Raw genomic sequence first — 18038 nt, 5'->3', positions numbered from 1 at the left:
GAAGGGGGAAGAACCTTTCTAAATAAAATAATGGTGATAGGAGCGTTAAAAGAAGCAACTTCTGCTATTTAGCTTCATTTTTTTCATTAGAAAAATGATCACTATTCACTCTGAACACTTGAATAGTGGATGTGAATAACTACTTGTGGAACCTTCAGGTGCTACTAAGAGTCCTGCTTATTTGGAAGACCCTTAAAATGCTACTACATTTAAAGAGGTTGGAAGTTGGCTTGTGATACACTGAGACTAAGAATAACATTCGGTGTAAGTACTCTGAGTTGCAGACATATCACCGTTTCATTAATCAAATATCAAACCGAGCTGTTTGGTCTAAACTGTTGTTGACTTCTCATTTCTGTAGTGCCCTAGAACTGACCAGATTAAGCTTTGGTGATCTTTACAAAGCAGCACACCGCTATCTCTGTTTGGTTCATCTTGTAAAGTTGGACTTAACCCCAAGATTTATCCTCAATACACTGGGAAGAAAGACTTCTTGAATCCACAGACTGAGATCACTGCATGGGGTCTACAAAGACAAACCTGTTGGCTGCAGGGGGATTAAACGTGGTCTTCAGACAGTTGCATATTTTCTTCCTGTACCCAATTGCAAGGTGGCTATTAAAGCACTTGAAGATTAAGCATACGATGTGCTGTCCTGCAGAAAAGTAGTTAGATTGGCTAGATGTACTGGCATTGAGAGCTTGAAGTAAATACCGGTAGTAACCTGTTCCCCTTCTGTCTGCTCCTTACATCTGGGATTATTCCCTCTTTTCCTCAGCGCTATACTCTCCACAAGGCTTGACTGGTCAGCCCCTGTTAGCATACAGGTAACAATGGCATTTGCAGTTCCAGGAAAGTGTTGGTTTAAAAAAAAAAAAAGTGAAGACTTTTATTAATGCTGTTTGAGGCTGCAGTATTAACAAGGGCTGTGAATGATGTTAAAGAAGATTAGGTAAGTGTTGAGCCCTTTGGACTGATGCAAAGGTGCTTGTAGCGTGGAACTGAGCTACTGAAGTGGGAGAGTTTTACAGCGCCCTTGTGACAAATTAACTGCTGTGATTTTTGAAATCAGGACTCAGCAGAGAACTCTGAATAAGTACGGTGTATTCAGTAGGGGTGTCGAAGGGAACTCTCCTCTGGTGCAGGAGGGCCTGCACTAAGCTCAAGGTCTTCCCACCAGTTACTCATCCTAGCCCGCCTTCCTGACAAAACTAAAACTGGTGTTAACCTGCGTTTGCAGAGGAAGGAGACCTTGTTAAGTGAAGGTTAACAAGTGTGCTGGCTAACCCTACCTAAATCTGAGCTCTTTCACATCTAGACAAATCCTTGGCAACACACCGTCCGATCCAGTTACAGCCCAGTTGTCTACCCATCTTTGCAGAGTTATCACATATCGCTCAGTCAGTGTCCACATGAACACACTTCTTAACTGTACTTGTGTGTTCGGGGGGTCTGGAGAAGTTTTCCAGCTTGCCTAGCTTGTAGTTACAAAGCCAAACGTTTCTTTTGGCACCGGTGCTGAGTCAAGCATCGTGTGCCTCCCCCTTGTTTGTGCTGGTACAGCTGTTTCAGAGGCTGCGGGGTGCACACCACATCACCTTGTGTTTGTTTGCTCAAGATAAGTTTGTGCCTGGACCTGGGATAGTGGTGCCAACGCAGAGGGCAGCAGTCGTGTGCTGTTCAGCAGTACAGATGAACTTACGCTATGCCCTGGTGGGGTCAGATAACGCAGCTGCGTAGCTCCACTTTGCCTGTCTTCACCTCTGGTGCTTGTTGGACTCTTACAGAGCTGATACAGCTTGTAGAAAATGATTCGTATTGGATTGCTTTTTCTCCTGGTGTGTGTTCTTTTTTTAATTGGCTTGACTCTCAGCAGTGCTGGATGCGTTGCAAAATTAGCAGGAAAGGCAGCGTGGTACTGCGTGGGGCTGGAAATGGGAAGGAGTGGGAGAGCCCTTGTGTGAGGGGGAGCTTAAACCTCAGCTGTGCTGCCGAAGCAGGCTTGGAGAGGCAACAGGGGAGGGAGGAGGCAGTTCCTGGCACTGTCCCGTTGGCAGAAAAGATGCACTTTGGGCTGTTGTCTTTGCAGGGGACTTCCACCTGGCAGAGAGGTGGAAATGGTGGAGAGCGGGTGCGGGGTTGTGAATGGTGTGGGCTCGGTTAGGTGTTGCCTTGAGTGTCGTGGGTTAGTTGCAGGATACTGACAGGGCAGCCCAGGGCTCTTTCTGCGTGTGGTTAGCAGCAGGGGCTGCGGGGAAAACTGCTCGCGTTGTAGCCCTGTGAAAACAGTTTCTTCCTTCAGCCCTGATAAAGGGAACACGCCAAGGCGTGACTTTGTTTTTGTTTCAGTTATCCCTGAGATGTGATTTGTGTGGTATGTTTTGCTTCTTCCTGTTTTGCTTCTTGGTGTTCTGGGCGCTGTTTTTGTTTGCATGTGGTGTTTTCCTGTGCTGTGAACATGAAAGGGAAGCATGAGCGAGGAAAACACATTGTGTGTGTGTGTGTTAGTGACACTGCCAGGTTAACCATTTTCCTTGGAAGAGAGAGAGGAGGGAGGGATTGAAATACTCCATGAAGATGTCTGAAGGTAGTTACTGTGTCAGCTCTGCTAGGTATGTGATCTAGAGAAGGCAGTTTCTTAATGGAAACACAGTCTCTCCCTGTACTGCTCTTCACTCTGAAACTAAATCTAGAAAACGAATAAAATTATGGAGTTCAGTGCTGGAAAAGCTGGATGGAGGCTGTCTAAGCTGCAAGTATTTCAGGGGAGGCAGGAAACTGGATGCAGGCTGAAGGCTAGGCTAGAAGATCACTTTGCTTGGAGGCTTCAGATCAGAGCATGGTCTGATCCAAAAAAAGCCTCCTGACTTGCTCTTTTTCTTAAACTTGTTGATGTTCCTGACTGACAGCTTGTTTATCCTGGAAGTGAATACAAAAACTTGCCCTCCAGCATGTCTCCCTGTATAGTAAAACTCAGCACTTGCTTGAGTCTGTGGCCACATCACAGATGTGGCTGGGTGACTAAAGCTATTCTGGCCACTAATCTAAAGATCAAACGTGGGATGATTGCAGTTGGCATCTCTTACCTCGTTCCTATCTCCCTGTTCTTCTCACCCAAAACCGTGGTTTGGGATAGCCGGTCACTCTCTAAGTTATTAGTTGCTGATGTGTGGGAAGTACATACAAAGTATATAAAATGCAGTTACGGACCAAAACAATTAGAAAATACTGACTGGATTTTCTAGGGTGAGCGACGACCTTAAATAAAACCATACTCTGAACTGCAAGAAGTATACCTGCTTTATATCTGCAATGGCCTGCGAGGGTCTAGTTAGCCTGCGGTCTTCACAGGGCTTTCACTTTGTGTTTTTTAGAGTCCACGGTGATCTAGGGCACTGTCACATCTGGCCTGTTCTGCTTCCTGTCCTCAAGAACTCGGGGCATGGGGAGAAAGGATGAGGAAAAGGCCTTTTAGTACTTCCATCTACCTTAGTCTTCATATTTTAGAGCAGCGTTCTTTGAGGGGGCTGGAAAAGTACTGGTAAACCTTATTGTGGGTAGAGATCCTGTTAGGCTCTTCAGTGAGTATGCTAATAATAGCTGTGGTTTTTCAGCAGAGTGGAAGGATGAGGAGCGTGCTTTGTCACTATCTCTACCCTCCAAGTTTTTCCTTGTAGCTATGGAGAAACGTCCTTCTAAGTTCATGGTGTGCTTTCGGAAAAGCAGTCCTTTTATATATAATTCTTTTTGCTGCTTACGTTCCGAGGTTGGGTCAGAGTTTGTGCTGCTTCTGTCTTAGCATCTGCTCATTGGTGTGCTCTTGCTTGTATGCATTTACTGGAAACAGCCGAATTTGAAGGTTAACTTACTTGCTGCACCTCTTCATTAAAATGAAGCCTCCCTCCAGCCTTTCTCTCCTGTTAAATGGAGAATGCAAAATGCCAGCGTAGTATTTTGCATAGCTGTGGGAGAGCTCTCTGCTCCTGCATGCAGACCCTTCAACACAGAAATCAATTTAAAGCACTTCAGGAGTAGACAGACCTATTGTCTGATCAGTTATGATGCTTCGTAGGTATCTAGGTCATCAGAGTATCTTTTTTTCCCCTTTCCTGGCAGAACTGTAGCTTCAGGTTTTTCGCTTCTGCTAGTACTTTATGTAACAGTTCTAGATCTGTCCCTTAACATCCCGTTGCCCTGAAGGAGCAGAGAGAGTTAAATGTGCCTTTCTCCCCCCTTCTCCTCTGCCAATCTTGTTTGGATATCCAATAAGTCTTTGGAACTTAGCTCATCAGTCCTATTTATAGCTGAGGTATTCAAAACATTTAATTATTTCTGGCCTTAAAATGAGCTACTTGGCAGTATTTGCTAGGCAGCAATAGGGAAGCAGTGATGCATTAAGATCTGCAGCAGCCCCGTAACTTTCATGTGGGTCTTGCTGTGAGTTAATTGCATGGAGTTGGACTGCTGGAGAAAGGAGAGGACAATTTTGTGACTTAAACCTACTGATTTTTTTTTTTTACATTGGATGTGCCAGATTTTTTACCTTGTCCAAATAAGGCTTGAAGGTTAACCTATTTTTTTTTTCTATGCTCTGGAATTGAATTCACACATGCCTACACTCTCCTTGGTTCACTACATCGAAATGAGAAACATTTAAATAATTTGTCTTTCTGCCTAATGAAGATTTCCTAGGTGAAGCTCCGAGAGAACGCATCGCGTTTAAATGTGGTGCAGTGATTTCTTCACGATAACTTATTTTAAGCTTTTACTTGAAGCTGTGAACTCCCTCAGGGTGTGGAGGTACAGCAGGATTTCAAGCCAGATCGGTGAAAGTTGGTGTAGTCTGCCTCAGCTTGCTTCTCCATTCAAGTGTGGGGGGACCTGGACTGAACTGTGGGTGGAGTGGGGTGTGTTTGGGGGGATTTAGGTCACTTTGTAAGGACACAGATGTGTTGTTTCTGTAGAGCATTGGGAAAAGAGTTCAGGGATGCCGGGTGCTGACATAGCAAGGAGTGCCAGAACTTCTGATTTCAAATGGACATCTAGCGAAGTGCAGCTTTCTGTATAAGCAAGGTTATCAAGACTACGAACCTGAAGACTTAAAAAAGACATGGGAAAGTCTTTCTAACTCCTTGTGACAGAGCAAATGGAAGGAACACTGATGAGCCCTCTACCCTAAATGAAAGTGACTTCTTTAGCTGTTTATAATGCAAGTCTTAAATCCCATTTGCTTTTTAGTGGCTTAAATTTACTTCAGTGTTGTGCTGCATCCGTGTGCAGTTGTCTGGGTCAACCCCAGTGTCCAGAGAAGCAATTACTAGTTGGCATTTGGGGCTTGTTGATCAGAAACACACACTGTATCTTAAAACAGAGTTTAGCAATTAGTGTGTGTCTTTCCTCTTATGAAGGAATGTGAATGAGGTGTTTAACCAGCTCAGGCTATATTTGGGTTGAAACTTGAAGGTAGCTATGTCGGTATTTGGTTTCAGTGAATGTGGTTGGGGGAGAAACTTGCATTTAAAGCAGGTTCTCTCTCTTTTATTTCATAGCATGCAAGTTGAGCTGACTGCTCTCACTCCCATGTTGTTACACTGCAGGGCAAATAGGTCATCAGCTGCTATTTGTGCCCTTAGGGGAAGCAGGAATTAGCTTTGGTTTGTTTTACCTCTTACTTTAACTTACTTTAAGAAACGGGTTATTTAGTTGGGTTTGTTCAGATAAAATATTCCCTGTACCTACACAAGCAGTTACTGTTCTCAAAATCTGGCTTAGCGTTTCAACAAATGCTGCTTGTTCTGGACACTTAGCCGATGAGTGTCAACAGCAGGCCTTCTGTAGCAGTTGCTGATGGAGTGCAGAGCTTTTGGGGAAGCTGGCCAGCGGTTTCTTCCTGAGGCTGGATTTGCTTCCACTCACATCTGTCGTCTTCTGTGCCTTGCTGTATGGTTTTGCTTCTCCTGCGTCTCCTAGCCTGCTCGCCTGGCTCGGGAAGCGATTACACACTGCTGAAATTGTGCAGAGGCTCTAATGCTTAAACTGAAGGATTCAGGCTGGAAGAGGCTGAAACAGAGTAAGGAGTGATGAGGACTGAACGGGTGGCAGACTTCAGGGTGAGTCCAGTCAATGGTCTTCCTGCATTAGCTTTGGCTGGAGCAGGGTATGTGAGTGCAGTCCGAAGTGCGTTCGTTCAGTAGTGCACAAGTCTCAAAGGGCAGCTGTACAGCTTGTAAAAAAAAAACATAGCCATGGCTTTCTGCATCTGCTATGCTGCTCCACAAGCTCTAACGCCATGTGTTCTGACAGATGAGAGCTTTTCTGTGCATACTGAAAGCCTGAGGCCCAGTCTCCTGTGCACATGGGCATTTCCAACAGCATGGGGACCAGCTCTGTGCCGTACCCCTGGAACAACCATTCTCCAAGTCCTCATGAGTGGATGTGCTAGGGCTGTAACCCCAGTCCTGGAATGGAACTGGACTTTCCCAAAGTGTTAAGTCTTCCAAAACAAAAAACGCCAACAGCAAAGCAAACAAAAATTCCACGCAAGGCAACAGAATTGTGCTGCTGTGGTTGCCTCTTGAGCTTTACTGGATGTGTTGTCATGGAGACCTGTATAGGGAGGGAGCTGTGCAAATCCAAATTACCGTCCAGTTGGCTAGAAACACTCCGATGTAGGGGTGATCATGCTGCAAAGCCACTTCTTCTGTGGGTAGTCCTCATTTTTCTTACACTTGATTTGCCGGGACTGGACTGTTGGAAGAACCTAGAGCAGCGTGTGGCCCTTAGATGGGGCTTTAGGACAAATCCACTTAAATTCTGTATTTGTAGTAGTGTGCTATGACTGCTGGGGCAGGTGAGGAAGGAGAGGAAAAACTACAAAAAAACACCCCTAACTAACTGTAAGGAGTAGGTCAATAAGAGTGTTCTGAATTTCATCAGCTCCTTGACAGTGCTGTGAGCTTTTTTTTAATATGAACTACATACAGGCTTGTTATAATGCTTTTGCGAAAAAAAAAAAAAAGACGTTGAAGTGGGACTGCTTGTCCTGATCATTGTTTGAGACACTGCTCTGGAAGTACTTCTTGGAAATGGAATGTGATCCCTCTGCCCAGGACACTGAAGCCTTCTAGAAAGCCTTCCAGCATATTCCAGTGCTCTCTGACACAGCAACTAGCCAGAGTAACAGGGTAAGCTGCCAGAAGGTGTATGAAGAGCCAAAAAGGCTATGATGCCTGCCTTGGAGCCGGTGACAGGTTAGCATACAATGACAGCGTTGCTGGGACAAGCGTTAGTGCTTGTTCCACAGTTAACATGTGTTATATCCTTGTGTAATATCTGTCCTAGTAATTACTAACTCATCCAAAATCTCTTGAAGGGAAGGGTGTTCTGTGCCACTCGAGGATGAAGTTAGGAAACCAGTTCTTCTGGATGGATCGAGTTTCCTTTACAGCTGTCAACGCTGTGGTTCTCCAACCTCAAAGTGCTTGATTCATGTCTACGATAGTGTTTTCTGTAGGCAGGTTGGGAGCTGTCAGATGGTTTTGTTTTGGACTAGCCAGCCTAATACAACACAAATCCACCAGCCAAACAAAAACAAAAAAGACCCCAAATCAAACCTCTCTCCCCGCGACTCAATGTATTGGACTTTACTTTCAAGTTTTTGCTGGTGGGTGAAATATAAAAGGAATTGAACAGGGCTGGAGATGAATCTTTTGTCCCCTCTGAGTTATATAAGCTGCAGGGGTGCAGAAGACTGTTAACAAGATGTGGACTTCCGATGGACTTATCCTGTGCAAGCTCTTGATAGTACTATCAGGTTGTGATAGGGAGAATCTGCTTGTTTAGAAATAGCTAATGATAAATGATCACACTACTTGTTTGTCTGGAAAATATCTTGACGTGAAGAGGCTTGTGTGTTGGCAAAAGGGTGTTGCTAAAGCTCATGCTTTGAGGTCTGCTAAGGGTCTGATGATTTCCAGGTAGGAAGAGGTGGTTAATGTCTGGCTGCAATTCAGAGAAGTTGCAGATGCTGCTTTGGATTATTTTACGGTTTACCTTAGTTTACAAACTTGATGCCTTAGTGCTATCAGTGAAATACACATTTAAATAAAAGAATATAAGGCTGTTTTAAGTAACCAAGTTGAACTTGTCTGGGGAATACATAGAAGCAGAGGTGCGTGTACTTTGCTACAATTCAAAAGTCTCTTCTTGGAGCTATTTAATGTTTTTTATTAATAGAAGTATTCCCTTTGTTTCTAAGCTGTGATGTCAAAGGCTTTCTTTACTGTCAAAATCTTCATGCCTCACTGGGGCCTCATATCTTCTGGCTTACAAAGAATGCTTTCTATGTGGGGCAAATCCTGCTTTGTAAACTTTTTTTTCAAAAGAGGGCTTGTTTAATTTCTGAGAATAGAAAAGTGTTAGCTGAAGGTGAGATCTTTTTTTCTTCTGAAATGGCAACCAGTACTGTATCAATGTAGTTTGTGTAGCTTGATGTCCTGCTGACAGCTGCTCTTAAAGTTATTCCTTCCATTTGTCAGACATGCTGGTGTAATTTTTTTGGCCTGCTTTGTCAGCCAGACTGAGTGAGGCTGATGCTTGGAGCCGTTTTGCACACCCACTTGGATAATGCTAAAGTGTGGTTCTAGCTCCTTAGGGTTTACACTCCAGTTTACTTCCTGTTCAAACCAAGTTCTCCACTAGCTTTATATATTCAAACCAATACATGCATATCTTTTAAAAAAGATGTAGTGCTGCTGGCCTTTGAAGCAGCACAAACGTGATGATTGGAAGTGTCCCCTCTGATTTGCAAGAAAGTGAAATGCTGTCAGAACTGTCTAAAGAGACAGCTTTTGGAAAAACTCCAGGGTCACCGTGTTACCAATCTTTCAAGTCCCTGATAATGACTCAAATGTCTCATTACATCCACAAAACAGTGTGTTAGAGTCCTGTTCGTAAGCCTTGCTGAGGATGGGATCCTTGGATGCAAGATCTGGCAGGAATGATTTGGCGCAGGTCCTGTTCGCACTGACAGGGTCTCTGCCGTGGATGAATCCAACCACGGTGGGCTCTGTGGTGCCTTGTGGCACATAGTGCAAGAAGATGCTGCTCCTGCAGGAAGCACGGGGCTGTGTAACACACCTGTGTACATTGTGCGACTGGAGATGGCTGCTTCATTCTCTTGGCAGAAGTGATGCTTGTAAACGTTGGCGTGACGAGCAGTCCAACGGACTGAAACTCAGACAGTGATGCTCCCAGATGAGTAACTGTTAGGGAGATGCCTCAGTAAGGTTTGTGCACATGGACTTCTCACAGAATATGGCAAGCTATAAATCTGAGTTTTGAGGCAATTCTGTACACACAAGAACCCTTCCAGAGGCTCAACAGGAAAACTGGGATCAGGCCAGTGGTGGAGTTCCTTTTTTTTTTCTCTGGGACAATCTTTGTTATTGTGGTACTTGGACAGGAGGAGAGACTAGGTTACACTTTTGTGTGGTTATACTTTTTAAAGGCCTCTAACCTAGTAACTCCTGACTTCTGGAAGTCAGAAAGATTAAAATACTGTTACTATTGTGATATATGTCTGTAGGGTTGCGTTGTTTTTAGTTCATCATTCATCAGTAATGAAATCTGACCTGAGTTCTTTCAGCTACTGAAAGAATGGATGCTGAAGGGTTGACCTGAAAGACTGAAAAACAAGCTCCTAATATTCTCAACTCTGTTTTGGAACACTTGGTACTTACTCTTACTGAATCATGTTTAATAATGTGTCATAGAAGAAGTATGAAGCCAGAAACTGCTTCAGTGCTTGTTTTTTTAATCCCCAAAATGTTAGGCCTTACATGTGCAAACAAGCTTTTTTCCTCTTGCAGGCAGTGAACAGTCACTCTGAAGTCTGCGTTGTATTTGAGAATTGAAACAGGTGTAATGAGTTGGAATTAGAAAGGAGTTTAGTCTTTCGCTGATGTAGTGCTGGGGTAACATACTAGATCAGTGGTCTTGTTTGTACACGTTGGCTACCAAAACTGACAGAAAACATTGTTTTTTCACAATTATAGATGACCACCTTCCTCTACGCTGTTCCAAAGAGGACAAGAAAGCTTACTTCAACTATTTTTCCAGATGAGAGAAAAGGCTTGTAGGTTTTTAATGCAAGTTATTCTTAAGAAGCCTTAAATTGCTTTTGATGCTATAAAACCAATTTTCTTTTGTGATTTGTTAAAACTTGGGGAATGCTGAAATCTGAAATGTAGACGACATGCCAGGTTTGAAAATGGACAGGGAACGGCTGTTGATCTTGTCTGCACACATGCGTTCCCAACAACATCATCAAGTCCAGCTTGAGTTTTCACTTCACAAAAATGTCTAGTGTCCTAATCTCTGACTTACTAATGTACTGTAACCTGTCAATTTGCAGGTAAGCATTATGAGGAGGAAGAAGAGGAGGATGCTCTACCCGACTCAGATGCCCTGCCAGACTCGGATGACGAGGTGGATTTGGAGAAGCCGCGCCCCATCCAGATTGTTCTTGCTCATGAAGATGACCATAACTTTGAATTAGATGAAGAAGCATTGGAAAAAATCTTGCTTCAGGAGCACATCAAAGATCTTAACATAGTAGTTGTGTCTGTAGCAGGAGCTTTCCGCAAAGGAAAATCTTTTCTGCTGGACTTCATGCTTAGATACATGTATAACAGGGTGAGTAATTTGGACTTCTCCCTGCAGGAAAAAATAGTTTGGTGTTTTAGTTGTTCACCTTTGTATTTGTTGACTTGAGCAGAAATAGGTCATTTTTTTCTTACAGCAGCTGGCTTACTCTCCCGAAGTATACTACTACTCCATGAAGTGTACTTAAGTGACAATTGTATAACATACATTTGCTGCAGCTATGAAGTAAATTATTGATGTCCTGATATAAGTGGATTTGAGAAGAACTTGAATAAGGAGAGCATTCAAGGAGGGCCTTCTGGCTGAGGGTTGTGTAAGGCCTTACCCAGGTGGTGGCTTGGAAGGATCTTGCTTTGACTTGGCCTCCTGCAGTCAAGTTGTAGCATTAGATTATCGATTGCTGCAAAAACAATCTTGTCAGGTAGCTCCTGGAGGACTAGTTGTGTTTACTGAGATACTGAAATACGACAAAAGGGAGAAAGTCTCCTATTTCCTGCTTGGAATGTGTCTCTGAACCTAGTCCAAGAATTTCTTAGATCCTTTTAAGTCATGGGTTAATGAATGCCTAATCTGAAACTTAATTCCTTCTTAGTTTGTAGTTTTTGGCTGCTGTTGTTTTGCCTCTACTATACTTTGAATTATTGGCTGTTAGGGAGAAGATGGTATAGGACTTTCCTGTCATGGGTTGTGCTGCGTTTCTTTTAATCTGCACAATAAATATTAACAGTTCAGTATCTTACTGCTTTTGGAACTCTTAAGGAACAGAATGGATTCCTTTTTGGTCATAGCTGTTTGGAGTTGGAATTCACAGTAGCAGAAATTAACCACGATTGCATCTATTTTGCTTTTGTGCTAGCTGGCTTAAGAAGAAATCAAGATGAACCCTGCAGTTACAGGAAATATGGGAATATTGTAAAGAAGCCGCTGGTAGCTGGCAGATGAGGACTTCCTTTCTCTCACTCCAAGTAGTGCTTGCTATTGAATTCTTCTCACTGGTCTGCCAAGAGCTCTGTAAGAAAGCCACTGAGGATGTTGGTAGGAGGAATACAGAGTAGCAAGCTGGCGCTCCCAACTTCTTGAAACTAGGGAGAAATAAACATTTCATTGATATGGCTATTCAGTGGATCACCTTTTGTGCGTGTATAAACTCTGTAGCGTCCTGTTTGTATTACAGCAAAAACAACAAAACCAAACAAAAACTTCAAAGAAGTATAGCGGTTTGAGCTAAATGGGTACTAAGTAGAGCGGTGCTAGTTCTTTCCAAAAATAGGCCTGGTCTTTAAGCAACCACTCTAACTTACAGATTGCAAAACAAGTTCAGAGAGCAAAATGGATTGGGACACTTTCAGCCTTGTTTAATAATGTGCCTCTGTTCACTGCACTGTACAGTCACATTTCTCAGTTTTCTATAGGTGTCCTTCAAAATACCATTTGTTTCGCTATCTGAAGAAGACAAGCTCAGCTATCTAGTGTAACAACATCACTTGCCTAAAAGGCTTCCCTTCTGCTGCTGCTTGCTCTCCATGTGCTTCTGGCCAGGCGTTTGTGTTCTCAAGCTACAATGCTTGCAGGCCCTTAGCTGAGCTGATCCTACTCGCTGATGCCTCAGAGACGCTGTACTTTGCTGAATTGTTTTCCTGCCAGCTCAGTGATGTAAACTGGCTTAGGGAAAGCGTGACAAACATCAGAGCCACTGCAGACTGAGTGATAGGAGTTGAGGATGAGAGATGATGAGTGCAACGCCTCTTCTTTTGATCCCTGCTGGATTTTATCAAGTCAAACGGTGTCCTCTATGTTTATGCAAGGTTGAGTACAGTTGGGGAGGCCTTGGTATAGTTTTGTATTTTTAAGTCTGATCTCTTTGTCTTCAGGCTTAATTAAAGTATGTATTTACTGTGTAGTAAATGTTGGCCCTTGCACAAAATACCAATGCATCCATGTTCATTTCATCCACTGATCAAGCAATTCTGGGCTATTCTGTCCCGTTGATGTTAAAGTCTGTGGTGAAAAACTTGCCAAGATATATCAGAGTCCTATTTTCTTGTCTTACCCCAAAAGCTAGGGGTCATGTGAAAAGTTACCGTTCTTGTGCCAGTTGAAGTCAAAGGTAGGATTTTGAAATGGCTCAAGCTGGTCAGTTTCTTCAGGGAGAAGGGTGGCATCTCATTTCAAGCACTGATACTTAGTGTTAAGATTCATTATTTGAAATGGGACAGAATAATCTGCCACAAAATAGCAGCAGTTGTGTGCTCAGCAAAGCTGCTGCAAGGATCCTGTGATCTCTGTTGCATTGTGAACCTTATTAAGAGTTAGGTGCAGAGACACGAGTAAATTTAGATTTGAAAGCTTTTTCTTACAGGGGTGTGACCTTTCTAGATGCACTGCATATTGATGGCACTATGCAAATAAAGCTGCCTTGGTCACTTCCTTAGTATGGAATATTTAAAGGGGCTATGATACGGAATTATAGTGCAACTTAAAGCTTGATTTCCTTTAGGAACAAAGCCTTCTGTTTCACTTCTCCCATCTCTTGAATGTCTTTTAAGCCAACTTAATGGATGGAGTTTAAAGCACTGAGTTTCCTGGAAAGGAAAGAGGATGTAATAGGAATACTTCAGTGTGATGCAAAGCTCAAAGTCAGAGACAGGCTTAACTGCATAATCCACAGAATGAAGCAGCTTGGGCTGAACTTGTGCTTATTAAGACACCATATTTTTGGTCTGAGCTTCAAGTAAGGGTAATACATTTCTGGACCAAATTTGGAAAAAGTATTCTTCCAAAAATATTCTTCCTCTTCTGTAAATTAAGAATGGATCATATTGTTGAATACATTTAACGGTTTCTTCTGGAAAAAATGAAAAACAGTCCACTACTGTATACCTGTGAGATCTGATTCAGCATTGCAGAACTGGATCTTGGAGTGTTCTGAAGCCAAAAGCAGTCTTGGAGCTTCACTTTCTGCAGTGGTCAGTGGATAAGTAAACATCTCTTTGGATGATTTAAAAACCAAAACCAACAACAAACACCCCCCCACCCCCCAAAACAAAATAACAACAACAAAAAACACAAAAACAAACAAAAAAAACAAAAACAACAACCAAAAAAAAACCACCAAACAACAAACTACTTCAAGGGAACACTGTTCAGGTTGTGTTTATTTTCACTGGTGAAGGCTTACGTGCATAAAATAGAAAAACTACCTGTAAGGAGCTGTGCCTCTCTTCATTTGGATGCCTGTGCCCATCTTCTGTATTTTGTTTCTGCTCATCTTATTTTTCACCTTTTCCATGTTTCATCCAAGTAGCAAAGCTGAATGGTGTGCACTTAGTTTGGGAGTATGCTAATGCAGAACTGCTTAATTGACTTTCTCCTCTTAGCATAGGCTAGCTCTGCAGAAAATAATGTTGCTGGGCATGAAGAGTGTACGCAGTTATCATTCCTCCCCTCCCTCCATTTTTGAAATAAGCAGTTTCACTTACAGTAAGTATTTCTGTTCTGTGCAGCCCCTGGGTGCCACATGCTGCTCTCCGAGATGTGAAGAGGTCTGTTTTGAGCTCTTCTGAAAACTTCCAGTGTAGAGTTAGCAAGTTAGATATTACAGCCTAGTGCACGGAGAAGTCTCCCCTTTGACCTCCTTCAAAAGCACACTTCCCTGGCTGGTAATCTTCTCTGGGTGGTCAGGGGCAAATTCTTTAAGAGTGTTTCCGTTCTTCTGTCAGCATGCTGTGCTCTAGCCTGTAAAATAAAGGCTTTGCCCTAAGCCCCCTCTTTACTTAAACTTTTGTCTGTCTACCACTTTTCCAGGATTTCAGTGTCTGTGCGTCTATATATAGACACATCACAGTGAAAGTTCCCCAGAGTGCCTGTTCATGCTCCTTACTTCCACAGCACATAAACTGCATTTCTGGGTTATATCTGTTCATATAATGTCTGGGATCTTGTGTGAGCCACTGCTCCATGCATTGCCTGTCCTTGAGGACTGAAGACCTTGTTCCAGTACCACTGGCTGGAACTGTTAGCTGCAGACTGTACTTGGCTCTGACAGCCTTTCCCAAAGTGGGTGACTTGCCCATAAACTTGTAATGTGTACGGTGTGTTGACTAATGTGTACCAAACTCTCAACTTGATCTTCTTCCTTGAATCCTAATCACTTAGTCACAGACAATACTTTTTCTGAAGTATAGATTATGGATTGTCTGGTCCTTGCCTATTCTCTTTGGCTTCTGCAGGCTGGCAGCGTGAGTCTTGTGCTGGTCTCTGTTAGTCTGGGGGTTTAGATGCTTGCTTAGTTTCAGCAGTTGACCTTTTTGTGAGAGGGAAGGGATTAAGTCAAGATTAGTTTTGTTCCTTGTGGAGTTTTTAACTACAAAACCAGCTAAGCTATTAATAAATAAGCTTCATATAAATAAACTTAATAATAAACTTCTTCACAGTGAGGGTGACAGAGCACTGGAACAGGCTGCCCAGGGAGGTTGTGGAGTCTTCTTCTCTGGAGATACTCAAGACCCATCTGGATGTCTATCTGGGCAGTTTGCTCTAGGGAACCTGCTTTGGCAGGGGAGTTGGACCTGATGATCTCTGGAGGTCCCTTCCAACCCCAACAATTCTGATTATGCGAAATTATGTTCCTTACACTGTTTTGAAGAGAAGTGCATGGGTCACATGGAGTAGAACTGATGGACAAAACTGAGCTGTTCTCACGGAGTGCTTGAGACCTGAATGCTTTCACATGTACTCTTCAGAGGCTGAAGAGTTGTGCAACTGCTGAAATACAGTAGACTCCAACACAAAACTTCCTTGTGGATCATCCACAACGTACAGCAGAGTAGCACTGTTACTTTTAATACTTTATGTAGTGTTGTCAATCAGCTTGGAGGAAAATGCAGGAATGCTATGGAAGTCTGCTAAAATGTAGCATAGAAAATCTCCTCCTTGGTATTTAGTAAGTTTTTCTTCTTGTTTTGTAGACTTCTCCTTGCTGGATAGGTGGAAACACTGAGCCTTTAACTGGGTTTACATGGAGAGGTGGATGTGAACGGGAAACCACTGGCATTCAGATTTGGAGCGAAGTGTTTGTAATTGATAAACCCAATGGAACAAAGGTAAGTGCTTGATTTAAATAGGTGTATGTGGTGATTTTTTTGCCTCTGGGTGAATAGCTTTAATGCCATGGTTTTAATGGAAGCCGTTCAAAGATGCTTTCCTATGCGTTCAGTAGCTGTGTAATATGTTTGGAAACCTTATATCAGTGCAGGTATGAGTCTTCCTGCTGATTTAAAAGATTCAGTCTCCAACAATAGTCCCATTCTGAGATTATACTTTATTTTGGCAAAGTCTACTTTGTCTAGGCTTATGGGTGGGTTTTCCTGTGGATGTTTTAGAACTGCGTTGGCTATAAATACCATGTATAGACAAATGTTGTGATAAGAACAGTTCTAACAAACAGTGTTGGTTTTGGGATTGAGTATGTGCTCTAGCTTGTAATTCTGTTCTAGTGAAATGCAGCACATGGCTGTAAGTATAATAAACAGTTTTGGTGTCTTTAAGCTGGTCCTGCTGTGTAGTTTAACAGGTAGTCCACAAAAAGAAAAGCATGTCTAACAGTGGGGTAAATGGCACAAACTCTATGCTTATCAAAACTGTTGAAGCTTTTAACTCTAAGTCAATCTAACTGCATAGTTTGATTTTGGGTGTTTATTTTCACGCTGTAACAACTTCTAATGTTATCAGTAAACGTTTGCTCTGTAATACAAGTGCTGTATTCTCAGCTATTTGTGTTCTCCTGAACCGTAAGCTCTTGATTATTTAACTTTCATAGTCTTTGCATTGCTGAGGTGAAAAGGGAACATCTGATGGTTAATATGGGACACTGATCTTAACCAGCTAGTGGTTTAGAGACCTGCAGAAGGTTTTATCATATTTTATACCTAACCAAACAGTTCTCTGGCTAAAAAACAGTTAAGTTGTGAGGATCTGTTTGTGCTTTCAAGAAAATAAAATCACTCACTTGTTCTTGCTTATCAATCATCTCTAACTGAAAGAGAATGGAATTGTAGTAGATTCCAAAGATGGCAATTGGACAGATAAATTCATATCAAGATCGCTTCATTTCTGTGTGGTTTTAGCAGATGGTCAGTGTCATTGCTTTTTTTTTTTGGAAATAATTATTTAAGACACATTTTAAAGCAACCATCTCATACTTAGCTAGCAATCCAGTATAGCTTATTAGAGCTGAGACTGAAGTTCCTCTAGTGAGTAAGAGCTACCTTCTACTCTGCTCTGTGCCTTGTTGAGCTCAGGGATGCTATTTCTGTGGGAGAGGGTAACTAGTGTAGCAAGGCCAAGGACATAAGGCTGATGATATGGCTTTGTATTGCTGCTTACTAATCTGTAGGTGTGCATAAATGTGTGTGTAGGGAGCTGGCTGAGGTTTAATAAATAGGTATGGAGGCAGAGGGATGCTCTACTTAAAACAGAATTTAACCCAATGACCTGGAGTTTGAAAGTGTAACAATTTGGTTAACTATTGCTGCTCTTCAAAAATCTCTAGGTTGCTGTACTACTCATGGATACCCAAGGTGCCTTTGATAGCCAATCCACTATCAAAGACTGTGCAACGGTTTTTGCTCTGAGCACCATGACGAGTTCTGTCCAGGTGAGAATACCTGTGCTGACAAATAATGACAGCTATAGGAACCCTCTTGCCCAAGTATGCAACGAGTCTCTCTCTAGCCATGTTTAGAAAGTTCACCTGCATATGTTCCTCCAGCTATTACTGAAGACTTCATATTTAGTGTCCCAGTTTTCAGTGTTATATAGGTAAGTTTCTCTCTGGAATCAAGGTCATTCAAGGCTATGCTGGTTTAAATTGCTGACTGAACTGGGGAATTCCAAACAAAAATGTCAAAGTAGCAACTGCATCCATACTAACGTAGTACAGAACCTTTAAGACTTTAGATGACATAACTCAGGGTGAAACTACACTGATCTGTTAAACGTACCTCTGCTGCTATGGTTAAATTTCTGACAATTCTCTTGTGCTATGCCCAGAACTCCTTTTAGGCTTGTGTCTTAATGTGCCAGAAGTAAGCAGGTTTTTAAGGGATGTCAAGTGACCTTGTTCAGACATACTCCTGTTAACTTTGATGTTTCAGTATTTAGAATACTGCCTCTGCCTTGTCTCTGTCCCCCTGCCCTTGTTGTTCCTGTGGTTAGGACAAACTGTGGATTATTGATATATCTTTGAGTTTACTGCTGTTCAGTATTGGTTGAACTTATTAAAGCAGTTGTGAGCACCCTGGAGAAAGCCGAACTTCTCCAGGAAGATTTTGGAAGCAAAAAACTGGTGAACTAACTGCTCAGCTGTTTCCGTG

The 18038-nt window shown here is 42.5% G+C and overlaps 1 protein-coding gene across 14 annotated transcripts in view; it reads left to right on the top strand.

Moving 5' to 3' along the window:
• The window catches only part of ATL2 (atlastin GTPase 2), a 59319-nt gene that overhangs the window by 25545 nt on the left and 15736 nt on the right, over window positions 1–18038 (top strand). For all 14 annotated transcript variants that reach the window (XM_040551845.1, XM_040551844.1, XM_040551846.1 and 11 more), the window contains 3 exons: window positions 10415–10695; window positions 15633–15767; window positions 17216–17320. In XM_040551845.1, coding sequence (XP_040407779.1) covers window positions 10415–10695; window positions 15633–15767; window positions 17216–17320 — 521 coding nt within the window. The remainder of the gene's footprint in view (window positions 1–10414; window positions 10696–15632; window positions 15768–17215; window positions 17321–18038) is intronic.

This window comes from Cygnus olor, chromosome 3 (assembly GCF_009769625.2).
Source record: "Cygnus olor isolate bCygOlo1 chromosome 3, bCygOlo1.pri.v2, whole genome shotgun sequence".
NCBI lineage: Eukaryota > Metazoa > Chordata > Aves > Anseriformes > Anatidae > Cygnus > Cygnus olor.
The sequence above is the reverse complement of the archived record's forward strand: the minus strand, read 5'-3'. Positions and strand labels throughout refer to the sequence as shown.